Genomic DNA, 20935 nt, shown 5'->3' on the forward strand with positions numbered 1-20935 from the left:
GTGCAAACTCCACACAGTCAGTCGCCTGAGTCGGGAAACGAACCCGGGTCTCTGGCGCTGTGAGACAGCAGTGCTAACCACTGTGCCACCGTGCCGCCCACAGTGGCACAGTTCTCATCAGTAGCACCTTACAGCAGAGCTTTAAACACCTAAGGCCCTCACAGAATACCAGCATGAGTGCAATGAGGAAAGCAAACTTACATGCCAAATAGGGTCACCAAGATTTACCGAGCAACTGATTTAGCCAGCTGTCTGTAATTGTGGCTCCCTGTCTGTAATTATCTAGCTGGTCTCGATATTCTTGATGGCTTTTGTAATGTTATATGAGTCATCAATTACATTGGCAATACAATTGTCACCAATAATTGTACAAACTCCCTCTTGCTGTGCTAATTGATAATCTACCGCGTAATGTGTCTGCTGTGGAGAGTCTGAGTTCAGTAAACTGTATATTAATTGCTTCCAGATCTTTTGAGGTATAATTGCCTAAGATAGTCAGGCCACATACAAGGTCATTTCGGGTTTTAGCACTGACAACCTCTGCTGCGTGCCCCAAAGATAGAGATCTCAAGAATCCATATTCCAATGATGACCCCAAAGTGGCTCGGATCTGCCAGTCAGCACAGAACTCCTGGCTGATAAAGGGGGTCACTATCCTTCTCCGGACATGTCCCCCGCTGGGGCATGGTACAGTAAGGGGGTGCAATTGTCCCTACCGCAAACGGGTTTGGGAAGTCTGGGGTGTCTGACGCATAAATCCCCTTAAATAGAAAAACAAATCCTATCACCACTCAGTAACATACATTGTCCTGCCCTTCCGTCTGTCTGTCCACCCATGTCACACTTGATCCCCCAGGTGTTCCCCCAGCTGGTAAGCCTTGAACGGGTATGTCCAAATGGCAGAGCTGACATGGGTGCCATTGCACTGACCACATATGAATTGTCTGCCCACGGTAACGTTCAAGCACGCCTGCTCACTGCAGGTGCAGGTAAACTATCCCCTGGTGACTGTACAGTGCTGATAAGTGCGTTGTGTCTGGACACATGAGCCATTTTTGGAAACCAGGGCATAAATGCATCCCCATCCCTGTCCTGTGAAACAGAGTGGGTAGTTACTGGGTTTTAAATGGGTCTTCACTTCTCTAGGCTGGGGGACTCAGCTCCATGGGGCCAATGGTCCTGCCCAGCTGCACACATCTACCCTGGAGTCCCCATTTGTATTTTCCTAACTGCCCCTTATATGACACTCCCAAGGTGTCTACTGTCTACAGGTCGTGAGGGGTCCACACCAGGGTGGCCACAAATAGGGATTGTACTGATCCCACCAGTGGGTAAGCAGACAGTTTGGTTCCCATGCAAGCTTAGGTGGGTTTTATAGAAGAGGTTATCTTCAAATCCTGACATGTTCCCAACAGTTGCAACACTTAAACAAAGTAAAATACATACATGTGTATATGTTTTTGCAGTTAAATAAAATTATCAGTCAAAATCTTTGTTTTCGTCAGGAGGTGCAGTCGTGCTCCTGTGTGGTTTGTTCTGTTGTGTTTTCGGTACTCCCCCGGGATGACCATCTTGTCCGCTGTTCCTGTCTGCACCTGGGGAATGGTCAATGACATTAGTTTGGTCACAGGAGTCTTTAAACAGTTTTAGTTGGGTCTAGTGCTTCCATGTGCCTTTTCCTTTAATATCTGTCCAGGCCCAGGTGTCCCCACTTATTACCACGTCGTATGGCCCATGCCATTTTGGGGCAAAGCCTGGTTTGTCGGGCAGTGCTCGAACCAGGACACAGCTTCCTGCTGCTGGGACCTCAGGGGAGGTTTCGAGTTCCCTTGCCTTGTCCTTTTTGTCCTGTTTATCAATTACAGATTTCCACATCCCTTTCAATTGGGCGCTTAATTCTAACACATACCGCAGCATTTTATCTTTTAGTGGATCCACATTGGTGCCACCTGTGATTCTTGTCTCTGGCAATTGCATTGTTTGCCTGGTCATTAATTCATACGGTGTTAGCCCGGTTGCCTGATTCATGGTTTCATTAGTATGGCTGGCAGCACTTCAGCCCATGTTCTGCCTAAGGCTGGCATAGCCTTCGCTAAAGTATTTTGAAGTGTTCTATTCATTCTCTCTACCATCCCTGAGCTCTGGGGATGATAAGAATGTGAAATTTTTGTCTAATGCCGAGTAATTGGCAGACAGTCTTCATGACCTTGCCTGTAAAATACGTCCCATGGTCGGAGTTGATCTGGAGAGGTACTACCCCGCCTCAGGATTATCCCCTCCGCTAATACAGTGGTCGCAGTGCAGCTTTTGGTCGGGAATGCCTCTACCCACTGAATGAATTGGTCGATGATGACCAGGCAGTATGTTTTCCCTCACGAGGGTGGTAGTGGCCCTGTAAAATCTGTATGAAGGTGTTCCCAGGGTCCCCTAGGTCTGGCTGGTGTCCCATCCTAACTTTTATGGTTCTCCCTGGGTTATGTTGTGCACAAATCATGCACCTGTGGCAGTACTTGGCCACATCTCTTCCCATTCCTTCCCCCACCACTCTCTCCCTAGGCTTGCTATCATGGCCTCTCTATCTGTATGGAAGAGCCCGTGGTGCAGTTCAAGCAATGTGTTCTGTATTCACACTGGTGCTACCAATTTGTCTGCTTGTCTCCAGACACCATCCTTCCCTTTGAATGCCCCCTGCAGTTCCCATTTCTCTCTTTTCCTGCAGGGTTTCCTCCTGTAGGTGCTGAATTTGGATAGCGTCTTTTGCTAATTCAATAGTGGCTATTGCAGCCTCATCAATGGCTTCTTCCTCTAAGGCTTTCTGAGCTACTTGATCTGCTGCCTGGTTTCCTCTGAATTTTAGTCAACCTGGGCTCTCTTTTACTGGCTCCTTTTGATGGGTTTTTATTTTTATTACTGCAGCCTCTTTTAGCTGTTCACTGGCCCGCAATAGTGCCTGAAATCTAACTGATGTCTGATAGGGGATCCCCGCATGGTGGTGAACCCTCTTTTACCCCATGCCACCATGTAGTCATGGACTACGCCAAAGACACATTGACTGTCCGTAATATGTATATATTCACGATAATTCCTTTTGCTAGTTCCAGTGCTTTGGCGAATGCTACCCATTCTGCTACCTGTGCGGACTGACATCCATCAATCCTTCCGGACATAACTGTTTCTAGCTTATCATTTACCACAGCCCATCTGCTACATATTTTTGTGACCTGTCCATGAAGAGGGTCTCCTCGGTTGTGTCTAGGGGGGTATCCTTTACTCTCCCTCCATTTTCATCCCCATCTATATCCCCACAGCTGAATGATCCCCCTGTGTCGAGAATTCCCTCAGCTGGGTTTTCACCACATCCCTGACTATTACCACGGACCAACTTGGGGGTAAAAGAACTGCTTTCCACTTTGCCCTTCTCATATTGGAGATGGCCCTCAGTTTCCCTGTGTTTAGCATCTTCACCATCTGTGTTTAGTGTGGAAGATGACATTCTCTGTTATTTCTATGGGCTCGCTAACCCTAATGGCCCAAGCAGCACAGTCTAAGGCTGCTATGCACCTGGGCAACCCGGTGACTCCTGGCCCTTCTGTAGTTGAGTAGTACCCTACAGGCTTTCTCCTGCTACTGTGGTCTTGGGTGACCACTGTGGAGTAAAATTCTCCCACATTATTATGGTGGATGTGAAAATCCTTGCTGGGATCTGGCAGCCTTAGCCTGGGGGCCAATTTGAGTCAGATTTTAAGCTGACTGTATGCCTCCTTCTGATCTGGCCCCCAGGTTACAGGTTCCAAGACTGGCTTGCCTCCTTTAGTTAACCTCTGGATCGTTTCAACCAATTTTGTGAACTCGGGTATAAAGCTCCAACTGTGGCTGAATAGGCCCAAGACCTTCCTGACTGCCCTGACAGTGGCAGGTCGTGGCATCTGTTGGATTTCCTTCTTGCGGTCATTGGGCATTATTTTGCGTCCCTGGGATATAAGGTGTCCCAGCTGTAAGACTTGTGTTGTGCCAATCTGTGCCTTTGTGAGGCTGACTTTTAACCCTGCGGTTGCCAATTCCTGTAATACTAACCATAAAGCTTCCTGGTGTCCTGACTTGGACTCTGAGGCAATTAGGATATCACCTACATATTGGATGGCAGTGCTATCCTCTGGTAAATCTATTCTCTTTAGGATGTCACTCATCACCCTGTACAAAATAGTGGGGTTGTTGTGGAATCTTTGTGGCAGGTGAGTCCACGTCTACTGTCTGCCCCTTACTGTAAAAAAACAATTTGTTCTGGGACTCAGGGTGTAACGACATTGGCTAGAAGCCATTGGCTATGTCTAAATCAGCAAAAATTGTGTTTTTGTGGGCCAAGCCATTTAAAATGGTGGAGGGATCTGCTACAATGGGGTGCAATTTGTGACCTTATTTAGTCCTGTATAATCAATGGTGAGCATGTCACTCGCATCAGGCTTTAGTACTGGCAAATTTGGGGAATTAGTTGTACTTGCAGTTTCTTTCAGGATTCCCTGTTTCACTAGTCCTTGCACTATCTCCACAACTGCTTTATCTGCTTCGGGTTTTACTGGGTATTGCCGGTGGGGCTTGTGCTCCAATCCGGGACCCTTATCGGGTCTATGTTAACTAGACCTGTATCTAACTTTGTTTCTGTCTAAGCTCCAGGTTCAGAGGTGCTGATGGCTTTGAATCCCCCCTTTTCGGGGTTCCAGTCCCTATTAGCCACTTTAATAGTTTCAAGGTGATTTGTAAGTTTCCCAATCTCAGTCTTCTAACTGTCCTGTTTGGGCCAAATCAATTTGCCTTTTGCACAATCAATTAGAGCATTATATTCTTTCATGAGATCATTGCCCAATATAGTCCCCTCACTATTTTGGCATATATAGAATTTAATGGAGAGATATACATATTGTGTATTTCTACGAGGGTAGTTTTGCTTAGGTAAGTTGGTGTATTTTTTCCCCTCCTACTGCGAATCGTTTTATTTGTGTGGGGGTAAGGGTAAGTTTGGGATGGATACGGCTGCTCCTATGTCTACCAACATTTCAATTTCCTCCCTCCTATTACTGCGGGCATGTAAATTCTCCCCTCTCCCTTACCCTCATGAATGGGGGCAGCTGGTTATCAGCTCTGCTGACCTTGGGACTCCTGCAGTTCCACGGTGTTCTGGGTGGAGTTTGGGGGTGCCACATGCTCTTCTCAGCACGCTGCTTCCATATGTCCTGTTCTGTTGCAGAGGCTGCAGTATTTTACATTGTTCCCTGCTTTATTCCCTGCTCGTGGGACCCTACATTCTCTAGCAAAGTGTCTCTGTAGGCCACAGTTGTGGCAGGATCGTTTTATTCTACTCTTGCCTCCATTCCGGTCGTCTGCTTTGTCAGGTCTTGCCTTTATCACAGGAGCCTCTGCATCATGCACCCCACTAGCCCACTCAACTAGGTCATCATAATCCTGGGACATTATTACTCCCATTTTCAGGATGGCTTAGTGGGCACTAGAGAGCCCACCTCTAAAAGCTTGAATGAATGCACGGTTCCCCCGATCTGGGTTTGCTTGCCCTGAGCATTACTGATAGATCCTAAATAATCAGTCCCCATACTCAGAGGCTCCTTTCCCTTTAAGTTGCTCAGTGGTCGTGATCTTGCTCCAGTTCGTGGGTGCATTTCCTGGCACCCTTTGGATTTCCTCTTAAAAGTTGGTGAAGTGCGCCTGCTGGGCATCTATCTCAGCTGTGAGGGTGATGGCATGTGTCCACCATCCTCTTCTAAAGTCTCGGGCCGCTGTGGCATCGGGTCTGCCAGCTACCTGTCTCCACATGTCTGCTGGGCAAGGTGCCCAGACCAGCTGGTATAAGTCCCTCAGGTGTAGTTGGTGCCCTACCCATACACTATCCAGCTTTTCCCAGAACCTGGTGTTTGTGCTCCAGGGCTGTAATTTGCCCAGGCAGACCATAATTTGCTGCCTCTCCCCTGGGGTGAAGGGTTTATAACTCGCTTTGGGTTGTAAATCTGTTCCTCCTCTAGTAACTGGCATTAAGTTTATACTCTTTCACGGTTTGTCCCACAGAGGAAGCAGTTGGTCCCTGCTGGATGGTCTTGTAAGGCGGAAGCAAATCCACATCAGATTTTTTTATGCACTCTTCTTTAGATTATTTACAGTGTGGAAACAGGCCCTTCGGCCCAACAAGTCCACACCGACCTGCTGAAGTGCAACCCACCGAGACCCATTCCCCTACATTTACCCCTTCACCTAACACTACGGGCAATTTAGTATGGCCAATTCACCTAACCTGCACATTTTTGGACTGTGGGAGGAAACCAGAGCACCCGGAGGAAACCCACGCAGACACGGGGAGAATGTGCAAACTCCACACAGTCAGTCGCCTGAGGCGGGAATTGAACCCGGGTCTCTGGTGCTGTGAGCCAGCAGTGCCACCATGCCGTCCAATGACATTGAGCAATAGCAGAAGATGATTTTGATCCATCGACCGCTGGGTTATGGGCCTAGCGAGCTCCCGCTGCGCCACTCTACTATGTTTAACTTCTACTCCAACTTTTGTATCCTATCCTCCAGCTCTTTAACTTGTTTCTGGTCCTTTTTCCACCTACTTATGGAGGCACTCACTTGTTCAATTAGACCTGCTAATTGGTACACTAACATTACCCCTAACTTTTTAGTTTGATTCCGTTTCTGTTTACCTACCCACACTCTCTGTTGTGCTAATGTCTGGGTGCTGGATCCCAACCACTTTTCTTCATTTGCTCTGTCAAGTCTTATCTGTCTGCCTTGTATTTCTCAACAAGGGAACCTACGGTTACCCCCTGAAACTTTGATCTGCCATTTAGCAGATTGTGTACCCCTAATTACCACCAACAGTAAAGGGTTCCTAACCAGTAGGACTTCTCTACACCCGGCCAATAATACTGTCCCAGCACTGTCCGTACGGCCGTAGCAGCCTCCTAGCAAGGCGTGCTTTCTACCAGTGGGACTTCTCTACCCTCCTGGCCACCACTACTAGTCGATATCTATCGGTCTGCTGGAAATACTGGCTCAATAGGGTGTGCTCTCTACCGGGACTCTACTGACCCAACCCCTCCCGATAGGCCCAGAAACCTACCTCTAGCTCGGTGTACTCTCTACTGGTGGGACCCCTTATCCTCCTGGTCACCACCACTATTCAAGCTCTGTCGTTCTACTATGAACTGACAGGATATCACGGTTACTCACAGTGTCCACGCTCCCCACCCTGGTAATGTGCGCTCCACTGAGGTTTGGCTCTTGGTCAGTATGATCAGCTCCTCTTCCTCACCACATTGGAAATTACAAGTACAGACAGCATTCAACTTTTAACTTAAACTCTAACTGGACTCTGCATTGTTCGCCCCGACAGAGTCGTGTGTGTGTGTGTGTGTGTGTGTGTGTGTGTGTGTGTGTGTGTAGCAAATTAGACATTACAATTGGTATAACTTTTAAACTGTGTCTTTGGCCCAGTCTGACTCTTCCCATTTGCAGGTACAAATTGGTTCTTATCCCGGCCCCTCAATCGTGGCCTTTCACCAGGGCACCAGTAGTAAGAACCCTGCTCACAGCGCCAATTGTTGTGGGGAAAAACACCAGCCTCGGAGTCAGAATCGGGTTTCAATGACAGAGTTTATTGCACAAGGAAATACCGGAGCTCCGGGAAGAGAAAGACACCAACAGCACAGTGGTCAGCTGCAAGTCTTCTCTCAACCCAGAGCACATGTCAAGATAAATCTGAAGGCTTAAACTATGCCAGTTCTAATAACCTGAATAGTAGAGATAGAAAGAACAACAGATGGCAAATGAATACAATGGCCACCATTTGGAACATTGGTTACATCAATATAGTATTGGGGGTTATTACAGACTGTTACATTCAGTTACACCAACTTATTAAAAACTACTACATCTTGTAGAACAACATGTGTTATTACATAATTCTCACAAACTTTGAACATAATATATATCCAGCACCACATCGTATGTTAGATGATGTGTTTACAGAAGTGGTGTATATTTTTATTCATTCGAGGACAGTTGGTGTCACTGGGCCTATTCCTAGTTCCACTGAACTCAGTGGCTTGCTGGACCATTTCAGAGGGCAGATGAGTTTATAAAATTGCTTGGTGCCTACAGAACATATGTAGTCCTGACCAGGTAAGGTTGGCAGATTTCCTTCTCTAAAGGACATGAGTAAACCACGTGGCCGTTTAGAACAATCAGCAACAATTATATGGTCACTGGTAGACCAGGCTTTAATTCTAAATTCATGAATTGAATTCAAATTTCACCATCTTCCAAGATGGACTTCAAATCCATATCAGCACAACATTATTCTGGTTCTCTGAATTACTAGTCCAGTGACATTACCAGAATGCCACACTTTCCCTTGTATTATTTTATAATATCCTGTAAATGGGAGTGCCAGAGCTAGTAACAGATGATGACCTATGCCATTCATTGTGATGAATAGTGTTGGAGATGATATCACAATGGTTGTTATCCATAACTTGATTTGTTATGTTCTACTAAGTTAGTTAATTGGGAACATAAGTCAAGTGTCCTCAAACATTCTATTTGTAATCGTTATTACTGACAACATCTGCATTTTGCACAGGTGAGTATATAAATCTAAATAGCAAAATTAATTGTAGGTTAAACACTTTCATTGAGGTTCAAACAGAGCCAAGACAAGGTTAGAGTACGGATTAACTAGGGAGTAACATTTCTATTACAATGTCCCAGGCAAGTACAGCACGGATTAAATATAGAGTTAGGCTTCAGATGTGGTCTCATCATAACCCTATATAATTATAACAAGATTTCTTTACTCCAATCTCCTTGCTGTAAAAACCAACATGTTTTTTTTAATTGCTTGCAGTGACTGCATGCTAATGATTTCTGGTCCTTGTATGAATACATCCAAGTCTCTTAGAATGTCAACATTTAGAAGTTTAACATCTTTTAAAAATATTCTGTTTTTCTATTTTTATGACCAAAGTGATAATATGATACTCCATATGATATACCATTATCACCTTGTGCCCACTTACTTAACTTTACTTAACTATGTGCAGCCTCTTTTGCCTACCTTATAGTTCACATTCCCATACCTAATTTGCATCCTCAGCAAATTTGGATATCATGATTTGTATCTCCAACTAAGCCATTAATATAGATGGTAAATATATGAAACAATTTGAAAATGTCTTATTTATTCCTATTCTCTGCTTTCTATCCATTAACCAATCCAATAACCAGGCTACTATGTCACCTCCAACTTGATGACCTTTATATAGCGCCTTATCGAATGTCTTCTGGAAATCCAAGTATACTACATATGCAGCTTCCCCTTTATCTACCCTAGAAGTTACATTCTCAAGAAAATTGTATTAAATTTGCCAAACAGGATTTCCTTTTCATTAAATAGTGTTGTTTTGTTTTAATCATACTTTTGTTTTCTAAGTGAATTACTAAGGTATTCTTAACAATAGATTTCAGCACTTCCCAATAACTAGTGTCAGGCTGACTCTCCTGTAGTCCCTGCTTCCTCTCTCACTTCTTTATAGAGTCATATAGCACAGAAACAGACTCTTCAGCCCAACCAGTCTATGTCAAACATAATCCCAAACTAAGCTTGTCCCACCTGCCTGCTCTTGGCCCATATCTCTCCAAACCTTTCCTATTCTTGTACTTATCTAAAAGTCCCTAAATGTAACTGTGCCCACATCCACTGCTTCCTCATTCCAGATGTGAACCATCCTCTGTGTAAAATATTTGCCTGCCATGTATTTTTTAAATCCCTCCCCCTCAATTTAAAAATATGTCCCCTAGTCTTGAAATCCCACATCGTGGGGAAAGGACACCTCCATTAACCCTATCTATACCCCTCATGATTTTATAAACCTCTATAAGGTCATCTCTCAACCTCTTATGCTCCAGTAAAAAAGTTCCAGCCTATCCAGCCTTTCTCCATAATGTGGTACATTGTCAACTTCCATTGCTGGGACTGTTCCAGAGTCTTTGGAAAATCATAGCCACCACATCCATTATCTTTGCAGCTACACCTAGGATGTGTCTCTGGTAAACCATATCTATAATAAAATGTACAAATTTGGTCTCAATATTTAAAGACAAATATATTTGTATTGGAGGCAGTATAGTTAAGCTTCAGTAGATTGGTGCCCAAGAGGACAGAGCTGAAAATGTGTTGCTGGTTAAAGCACAGCAGGTCAGGCAGCATCCAAGGAACAGGAAATTCGACATTTCGGGCCAGAGCCCTTCATCATTTCCTGATGAAGGGCTCTGGCCCGAAACATCGAATTTCCTGTTCCTTGGATGCTGCCTGACCTGCTGTGCTTTAACCAGCAACACATTTTCAGATCTGATCTCCAGCATCTGCAGACCTCACTTTTTGCCCCAGAGGACAGGGTTGCCTTAGGTTAAAAGGCAAAGTAAATTGGGACTATATTTGCTGACGTTTAGAAGAATGAGAGGTGATCGCTTAGAAATACTCAAGATCATGATGAAGTTGACAGGATGGATACTGAAAGTTTGTTTCCATTGGCTGGGAATCTCGAGCAAGGAGGCACAATTACAGGGAAACAGCTAAACATTTAGGATTGAGATGAGAAGAAATTTCTTCATTCAAAGTGCTGAGAAGCTTTAGAATTCTTTATCCCAGAGGTCTGTGGGTGTGTTATCAGTCAGCTTGTTTAAAGCTGAGATAGGCAAAGCTTTGGTCTCAGGGAATTCAGCGATATGGGAAGTGGGCAGGAAAGTCAGTACGCAGGCTTAAATTAGCCATAATGATTTATACGGTTTCTTACTCCTCTTTGTTAGGAGCAAAGGAATATAGGAGGAGGAGTAGATCATTCACATCTTTAAACCTGTTGTGCCCTCAATTAGATCATCATTGCTCTGAACGGTCCCTCTTTCCCTTGATGTCATTAGTAACTGTTCGTAAAACCTGCTCTGCAACGTTCTATCAAACATTCCCAGGGCAGGTCGAGAAAGGTCTGCATGCAAACTAAGGTTCCTCCTATACTATCCTCACAAACATTCTCATGACAGGTATAGCATAGGCGAGATAAAGAGTAGTTCTCCTCCACACTATCCCGTGGAAGTACCTACATCCCTGACAGTCTGAAGTGCACCCTCTTTTGCACAAGCCCGTCTTGTGAACCCTCTGACTGATTGATAATGTATTGTTGGTTGTTTCCCATTTTATGCTTTGATCGAAGAGCAACTGGACTGAGACAACCCCAGACTCTAATTATTCTGGGCTAGATTAAAACTAAGGGCTAGAATAGTGGCTGAATCCACTGGGCCATCTAGTACCTGATGTAGATAGTTTCAACTAGACGAGTAAACTCTTATGACCTGTGATCCAGGCCCACTAACCTGGATTATTCAAGATGTGGAGGAGCCAGTGTTGGGCTGGGGTGTACAAAGTTAAAAATCGCACAACATCAGAGGTTATAGTCCAACAGGTTTACTTGGAAGCACTAGCTCTCAGAACGCTGCTCCTTTATCATGTAGCTGTGGAATGGGATCGTAAGACCCAAAATTTATAGCAAAAGATTATAGTGTCATGCAACTGAAATGATATATCAAATAAACAAACATTGTTGTTAAGGGTTAAGTATCGACTGCCTGCAGGTTGTGCACTTTTTGAGCAAAGTAGAATGTATCTACAAATCTAATTCTGCACATGTAAATTCATCCTATCGACTTATATATGTATGTGCATGCATGAGAGAGAGTACGAGTGTGTCTGTGTGAATGTGAGTGTGTGAGAGATTGTGTGTTTGTGTGTACGCGTGCTTGATAAAGTATGTGGATGAGTGTGATGGAGTATAATCCTGTGAGAGGTGTGTGCGTGGGTGTCAGTGTGGGGCTTGTATGTGTGTGGGGGTTGTATGTATGTGTGTATGAGAGAGAGCATGCGTATGAGAGAGGGTCTGCGTGACTGTGTGAGTATGTAATAGTTTATAAATTCTGACTTTGGAAATAGGACCAGTCTGACTCAAGATTGGGATACAGACAGACTCTAACTTCCCACCTTTAATGTGTTGTCTGACTTGAGATGTCACCTTTTTTTATAAAACCTTAAGTAATCTTGAACATGTAACTTAGAAGAAGTTCTAGGATTTATATTATTGAACCGAAACCTGCAACCCATTCTAAAAGATGGAAGACTTAACAGCAATCTAGATTTGTTCAACATATCATTTCAGTTGCATGACACTATAATCTTTTGCTATAAATTCTGGGCCTTATGATCCTGATCTACAACCACCTGATGAAGAAGCAGCGTTCCACAAGGTAGTGCTTCCAAATAAGCCTGTATCTGTAAACTGGTGTTGTGTGATTTTTAACCTTGATTACTCAAGTCCTGTTCTCACTCTTTAATCACTGTACCATGAGCAATGAAGGTAGTAATGACCTCTATGATATGTACTTAACAAATGAATGAGAAAGCAAAAAAACATGTGGAGGGATATTTTAGAAATATTTAAAGACCTGAGAAGTGATTGAAAATGTCTGAGACAGGGTTCTCACAGTGTCCTGAAGTTTCAAGTTCCTTGAGAGTTAACCAATGAAACTGAAATGTTTTTGATGTTTCTCACAATTTCCTAATAATTGCTGCTGTAATTTTGCTATAACTATAAGTAGCATTGGCACTGAAAATCTAACCCTTTTTCTCTTATTGTTTCAAGTGGTGAGTGAGGCCCATAAATCTGGACGACGGAGATTTGAAGAAGGTCATTGTACTCACAGCAATTATTTGAAGAAAGTTCTAATAGCACGGCCCAGTGGCCATCACAGTTGCTACCACTTTGAGAGTGAAATGACCAAGACAGCAGGATTTTAAAATAAAGAGAAAGAGCCAAATGGATATGGCAACGAGTGTTTGGGAGAATTTAGAAGGGAGTGAGGGGCAGAGCAGCAACAATACTGGGCATACAGGAGTGAGTGAAGAGAATAAGAAAAACAGCAATGAAAGTATGAGACTGGGTGAAGAAGATATGAAAGACAATGCAAGGATCAACAGTGGGAGCAACAGGCTTTCTGAAGAGCACATGGAAGATAATGCTGAGGATCCTGGCTTAAAAACAGGGCATGTGATGATAAAGAAAGTTATAACGGATTTCTTCCCTGTTGTGGAGTGTGTATGGTCTGTCAACCTGATCAGCACATTGCTATGTGCTGCACTATCCTGCTTCTGGCCAGTCAGCAGGTTTTTGAATGGCAGGTCGTTGATCACTAATGAACATTATGATCTCTAATTACACACAAAGCATTCAATAAAGAGCAGAACACAGCCATAGATTTTGGGCTGTTATTTTAGAACGAATGCAATTGAGTTTTCAATATGCTAACAATCTGTAAATATCGGGCTGGAGTAGTTTACATTAATGTAACAGATATTCAGGAACGAGTTACAGGCTGGGATCTAATCAAAAAGTTTGACTGGTTTATATGTAGCATCAGAGAGCTGCAATATAGTCATCCTTGTACTAATGCAGGAAATAAAACAGCCAGTTTGCACACAACAAGGTTACAGCAATGGGACAATGACCAGATAATTTTTTAACATGACTTTAGCAAAGGTAAGCAAACTTCTTGACCTATTCACAGTCTTTGACCTAGTTGATTGCACCTTCATGTTCCAACACTTCTCAACTGTCCTGGATGAGCCACAGTCTCCTGGTTTTATTCTTGCCTATAGCATTGTAGTCAGGTACTCAGATGCAATGACATGTCTTTCCAGTCCCATCTTGTTACCTGAGGCACACCTGGAGAATCTACCCCTCCCTGCTCTCCTTTTATTTATGATTTATGTGTCCCATGACAATATCATCTGAAAACACTATCACTGTATGCTGATGACACCAAACTTGGCCTGACTCCTGCACTGTCAATAAATTGTCAGACTGCTTATCTAATGTCCGATGTTAGATGGAAAGACAATTTTCTCTAATGAAGAATTCCATAGTGTCTCCCTAATCTCTCTTTTAACTCAATTCTAAACCACCAATTCCAACTCCCTTCCTGGCAACTGCCGAACGTCTAGTCAAAATGCTTTTAACTTTAGTGCCATTTCTGATCCTGAGATGAACTTCTTACCACATATCCATGATCTCATTAAGATGAACTATTTCAATTTCTGTAACTCACCTGGCTTCACTAGTGTTAGCCATGCCTTCAGCTGCCATGGTCCTAAACTCTGTAATTCTATCCCTAAACCTCTCCGACAGGATGCCTTTCTTTTCTCCATTAAAACACTCCTTAACATCTACCTTTTTGGCCAAGCTTTTGACCAGCTATCCTAACATCATGCAAAACTTTGCTTCATGACATTCCTATGAAGTTCCTTGGAATGTTGTACAAAAGGTGCTGTACAAATACATATTGTTTTTGTTGAAGGGATGTAGATTGAGGGATAATTTTGATTGCCACAATATCATGAAATATTTTGCACCAACTTGAGAGAGTGGATAGAGCCTCAGTATAATTTTTTTTTGTGAAACTTGATCCTTTGACAGAGTAGCACTGTGCAAAGTATTGTACTGTGAACATCAGCTAAATTTGGTGATCAAGTTTCGTGGGTGGGACGTTTCAGTTCGGGAATGAGAGTACAAGTGAGCTCCTGCTGATTCCAACTGAAGCCAGCTGGAATTATTGCATTATAATACAACGAGTGAAGATGATGAACTGAGAAGGAATAAGTAGTCTAGTTAGAGTAAAATCACCAATAGTAATCCAAGGTTATCCCCACCATGATTCCATCTAGTAGGTTAGATTCCTTACAGTGTGGCCCAACCAGTCCAGACCGACCCTCCGAACAGTAACCCTCCCAGAGCCATTTCCCTCTGAACACTAACACTAGTGGGCAATTTAGCATGGCCAACTCACCTGACCTGCACATCTTTGGATTGTGGGAGGAAACCAGTTCACCTGAGGAAACCCATGCAGACACAGGGAGAGCGTGCAAACTCCACACAGTCACCCGAGGCTGGAATCAAACCTGGGACCCTGGTGATGTGTGGCAGCAGTGCTAACCACTGAACCACCGTGCTGCCCGTGAGCCACTATGCTGCCCGTAGTAGTTGCTGCTGAGTTTCCCATTTACTCACCTGCACCAAAAGGGTGTATTTTAGCTGCTGCACAGGCTCTCAGTGCCAACTGTATATTTCCACCAATGCCCTCTGAGGCCTTTAATTGGCTACTAACTGTTTGCAGGTGATTAGCCATCACTCTCTGACCCATTCATTTCTCCAATGGCCTGGGGACGGAAATGTGCACCCAAACAGCATATCATGTTCCAAAGCCAGCTTGCCCATCCTCCTGTGTCGGATCCTATTTACCACACAAATCACAATTCTGCTCCCAAGTGTTCAGCCCATGAGTGAGATGAGTCCAGTGTTACTGACAACATATAGTGTAAATATAGACTCCCTGTGCATTTTTGAATTACTATTAAAATGCTCTTGTCCCAGTGAGAATCTCTGTATATTTCAAAGTGTTGCAACAATGAGCACTTAAAAATTATTTCATAGGCTTTGACCATCGCTGTGGTTCATCCCTAATTGTGTTTGGCTTCTGGGCCATTTCTGACAGTAGGTTATAGTTACATTGCTGTTGGTGTGGAGTCACATGTAGGCCAGACTAGGTAAGGATAGCCGATTCCCTTCCCTAAAGGATATTAGTGAACAAGATGGCAACTAGCTCAGTTCCATTTAACTTCACCGCTATCAGTTACGAGTTACTTGGTCGACTGTGTCCTTTATGGATCTTTGCTCTGCTCAAAGTTCATTGATTGCAGTTGAAGTCAACAGTGTGAATCTTACCAGTTATTCACAGTATCCCCAGGATTGTCCCAGATATTGCACCATTGACAAAGATTACTGAGCTCAACATTTCAGTTGAAACCAGCTATCTGTTGCTACCTTAGTCACAAAATATGACGGCATCCACTTGGGATCTAAGAAAGACAAATCAAGTAGTGTTAAGTGATTATAAACATCTGCGGATGAGCAAGGAGATTTACTCATGCATCTTCAAAAGGAGGTGTAATATAAAAAGGCTAATGGGATATTGGCCTTTGTTTAAGGGAAAACAGCACAAAATGGAGGAAGTCTTGCTTAGTTTGTACAGATTTTGATCATATTCCATCTGGATCTGCATTTATCTTTGAGCACCATGATCTGAGAAAGATATTTTGGAGGCAATGTAGTCACAGTATCTAAAAGTTGGGCCACTCAGGAGTGAATTCAATAAACATTTTTCACATAAAAGACAACAGAAATTTGTAAAAATCAACTAAAAAAAAACTAGGTATTCTGGAAATCTGAAACAAAAACAGAAATTGCTGGAGAAATTCAGCAGGTCTGGCAGTATCTGTGCAGAGAAAGCAGAGAAAACATTTCTAGTCCTGTGACCATTTAGCAATCTGTGACTCTGGAATGTTGCATCAAGGGGAGCTTCTCAATATTGAGATTGATTTTTTTGTTGTTAGGTAATCATATTGACTGATATGGACCAAGAATGGCTAAATATAGTTAAGATACAGATAATCCATGATTGAATGGAATAGACTGAGAGGTTCAAATAGTTAAATGACCTATTCCTGCTCTTAACCTTTGTTGGCTGAAGCTTGGAATATTCATGGTCTGTCTGCAGTTCAAACCTGCTATACTCTCCACATTGTTGGAGTTATCTTGGTTGAAAATGATTACAATGTTATCTTGTTCCTGGATATGATTATTTATTGACCTTTGGAATCAACCTTGAGCTTCAATACATGAGCTACTGGTATAATACACAGAGGAACTGTGAGGGGTGATTATCACTGGAGGTATTTTGAGGATGATCTCCATGTTAGGTCAGCACTTGTCTTGTTCTGAATAGCCCAATAATTAGAAGCCAAGTGGAAAAAGTGATCATCTGGACTGGACTGTCATATACATCAATAGCCTCTCAAGTAGATCATCAGCCGAACATAAAGAGTTACCCTCATTGATCACCTTATACAATAATTTCAGCATGTTGCAAAGGGTCTTCAACCAATGATTTAAAATGCAGTCACTGTTAAAATGTAGAACACCTAATTTTTTAGATTAGATTAGATTCCCTACAGTGTGGAAACAGGCCCTTCGGTCCAACCTGTCCACTCCAACCCTCTGAAGAGTACCCACCCAGACCCATTTCCCCCCAATTAATGCACCTAACACTATGGGCAATTTAAGCATGGCCTATTCACCTGACCTGCCCATCTTTGGACTGTGGGAGCACAAACAAGTGACAATGATCAGATCATATTTCAAGTAGTGTTTGCTCAAGGTTGAATACTGGACAGGACATCAGGGAATGACCCATTTTTACCAGTTCTCTGAGGTAAAGAATTCCACAGATTCATTACCCTTTAGAAGAAGAAGTGTTTCCTCACCTCTGACGTAAGTACCCTTATTCCTGAAGAAGGGCTCATGCTCGACACATCGATTCTCCTGCTCCTTGGATGCTGCCTGACCTGCTGTGCTTTTACAGCAACACATTTTCAGCTCTGATCTCCAGCATCTGCAGTCCCCACTTTCTCCTAAAAATTGGCAACCCCTTACTTTGAGAAATGTCCTCTGATCCTAGATTCTCACACCAGGGGAAAAAATCTTTCCGCACTGTGTGAAGTCCACTAGGAGTCTTATATGTTTCAACAAGGTCATCTCTCATCTTCTAAACTCCAATGAGTACAAATCCAACCCATTCAACATTTCCTCATAAGAAAATTCTTCTGTACGGAGGATCAACTAAGTGAACCTTCTCTGGACTGCCTCTGATATAAGTATATTCTTCATTAGATAAGATAACCAAAATTGTTCACAATATCATTGGTGTGGTCTGACTAGAGCTTTGCATAGTTTTAGCTAGATATTCCTATCTATACTTCATTCCCTTTGAAATAAAGGCCAACATTCATTTGCCTATTCTCTAATTAAATAAAATTTAGCTCTTCTATTCTTCCAGCCAAAATGTATAACCTTACATTTTCCAATATAATATTCTATCTGCCTAGTTTTTGCCCACTCACTTAACCCATCTGTATCTCTCTGTAAACTCTTTTTTCACAACTTGCCTTCGATTTTATTTTTGTGTTCAATGCGAACTTGGTGATCGTACATTCACATACATCAACCAAGCCATGAATGTATTTTTAAAATATTTGTGGCACTGATCCTTGTGGCACTCCACTCATGAGAAAGTGATGACTGCAGATGCTGGAGAGTCAGAGCTGAAAAACGTGGCACTGGAAAAAGCACAGTAGGTAAGGCAGCATCCGAGCAGCAGGAGAGTTGATGTTTCAGGCTTAAGCCTTTTCAACTCCACTAGTTACAGGCTGCAATCTTGACAATTGATGGCTTACCACTAATTGTTACCACATTGTTTGTTTTATCCTTCAATTTGAAGTTAATTGTAGCTTCACCTGTTAACCATGGTTAGTTTACTCCCTTCCTAGAATCCTTCCTCACTGAGATATATCTTTGTTGTGTGTCATGAACTTTCTTCTTAAATGTCTATCATTGTTTCTCAAGCACCTTCTCCCCCAAACTCCTGCTTGACCTATTGAAAATTTGCATACTTATGAATATTTGCTTCCCCACTTTGATCTCCCTTCAACCAATGCTCCATAGTGGCTGCAAGATCATACTGTGACTGTCTATTCATGCTGTTAATAAACTTATCACAGGTTGGCTATCCTTTATCTGTACATCCAAAAACTGGAAAAACCTAAAAACCAAAGATCTTTCAAAAGTAGATTTGAGTGGACCAGTAGACACACTGAGTTCGGGCTCTTTGAAAAAGAACTTCACTTGTCCTGATCAGACCTGAATAGACCTGAAAGCAAAGTTTATTTTCAAAGGTCTGAACTCAGTGTTGTACAGGTCCATTCAGGTCAGTCTAGATTCTTTAGGAAATTACTTCACATTTAGGTTTGTTCAGGTTTTGTTCAAAGGGCAAAAAAGGGACCCAAACAAACCTATTTCCAAAATAAATGATGATATCCTTTAGTTGAGGAGCAGTCAGTTTCACGGTGTTCAGATAAATGATTCCTGACTTGTTGATGCATTTGGGTCAAAGTCATTATTTTTGCCTTTTTACCATTTTTCTCCTTTGACCCTATTTGCTGTTTTGTGATTTTCTGTTTGTGTGCTCTATCCTTCATGTGTCACTCTAGATATCATCCTCCAAATAGCTGACCTACAATGTTGCCATATTCTTTTGCTTTGTGAGCCTGCATTTCCCTTCTAAGTACTTTCAAGCCCTCTCCACAGCTCTGGATATTTGATTGGCCAGGACACTAATCCCGGCATAGATTATTTGAAGCTCTCCTGCTACACCAATCCAAAAGGTGTGGTGCTGGAAAAACACAGCCTGTCAGGCAGCATCTGAGGAGCAGGAGAGTCGTGTTTCGAACATAAGGAATGTGGGGGTTGGTGCTTTTCCAGCACCACACTTTTTGACTCTAATCTCCAGTATCTGCAGTCCACACTTTATCCCAGTTGATTATAACCGTGCTATACCAGTCCACTCAAACCAAACTTTGAAGCAACTCCTTGACTTTATTTATCCTGCGCTAGACTGCTGGTGGCTCGGGTAGAGAACCTTCTGTTTCTAAATTCAGCTCATAAATGTTCAGATTCTTTCAGCAGAACCTCCTTTTCTGTTCTATTATTATTGTTAGTACCAATATGAGTGATATCACTGGATCCCTCCCCTCCCTGTCCAAGTTCCTCTCTAGCCCTGAGGAGATGTCTTTAACCCTGCAGGCAACACAGCCTTTGGGACTTACACTCAATAACTAGCAATCCCTCTAAATATACTGTCCCCAACCTTTCTATTACTTCCCCCTTCTATTAGGTGCCATGATCGATTCCCTCCTCCACCCTGTAGTTACCACTCTCATCCACAGTGCATGTAAGAACCTTATAATTGTGGACAATTGCAAGATCATGGGGCTTCAAATGCTATCCCCGAGTACCCATACCTCCCTTACCTGCCATCTTAACCTCCTGTCCCTGATCACAGACCACATGGGAATTATTGGATCACATTGACATAAGTAGGGAGGATGTGTCGGGTAGGCTAAAGGATATTAAGGTGGACAAATCCCCAGGACCAGATGGGATAAATCCCAGGTTGCTGAGGGAGGTAAGAGAAGAAATAGCTGGGGCCCTGACAGATATCTTCGTAGCATCCTTAAACACAGGTGAAGTGCTGGAGGACTGGAGAGTTGCTAATGCTGTCTTCTTGTTCAAGAAGGATAGTAGGGATATTCCAGGTAACTACAGACCAGTGACCCTGATATTGGTGGTGGGAAAGTTGTTGGAGAAAGTCCTGAGGGATAGGATTTATTTACATTTAGAAGAGAATGGGCTTATCAGTGATAGGAAACATGGTTTTGTGCGTGGGAGATCATGCCTTACCAACTTAATAGAGCTCTTTGAGGAAGAGACCAAGTTGATAGATGAAGGAAGGGTTGTCTATGTCATGTACATGGACTTTAGTAAGGCATTTGATAAAGTTCCCCATGGTAAACTATAGAGAAAGTAAAGTTACATGGTGTGCAGGGTGTTCTAGCTAGGTGGATAAAGAATTCTTTGGGCAACAGGAAACAGAGAGTAGTCGTTGAAGGGAGTTTCTCGAAATGGAGAAAGGTGACCAATGGTGTTCCACAGGGATCAGTGCTGGGGCCACTGTTATTTGTGATATACACAAATGATCTGGAAGAGAGCATTGGTGGTCTGATCAGTAGGTTCGCAGACGACATGAAGATTGGTGGAGCAGCAGAAAGCCTAGGGAACTGTCAAAGAATACAGGTGAATATAGATAGACTGGAGAGTTGGGC

At 43.1% G+C, this 20935-nt stretch overlaps 1 protein-coding gene across 1 annotated transcript in view; it reads left to right on the forward strand.

Annotated features, from left to right (window-relative positions):
* The first annotated feature begins 910 nt into the window (after window positions 1–910).
* The window catches only part of LOC132826581 (acrosin-like), a 43403-nt gene continuing 23378 nt past the window's right edge, over window positions 911–20935 (forward strand). The window contains exon 1 of the mRNA XM_060842538.1: window positions 911–989. Coding sequence (XP_060698521.1) covers window positions 911–989 — 79 coding nt within the window. The remainder of the gene's footprint in view (window positions 990–20935) is intronic.

The sequence above is a fragment of the Hemiscyllium ocellatum genome, chromosome 23 (assembly GCF_020745735.1).
Source record: "Hemiscyllium ocellatum isolate sHemOce1 chromosome 23, sHemOce1.pat.X.cur, whole genome shotgun sequence".
Classification (NCBI taxonomy): Eukaryota; Metazoa; Chordata; class Chondrichthyes; order Orectolobiformes; family Hemiscylliidae; genus Hemiscyllium; species Hemiscyllium ocellatum.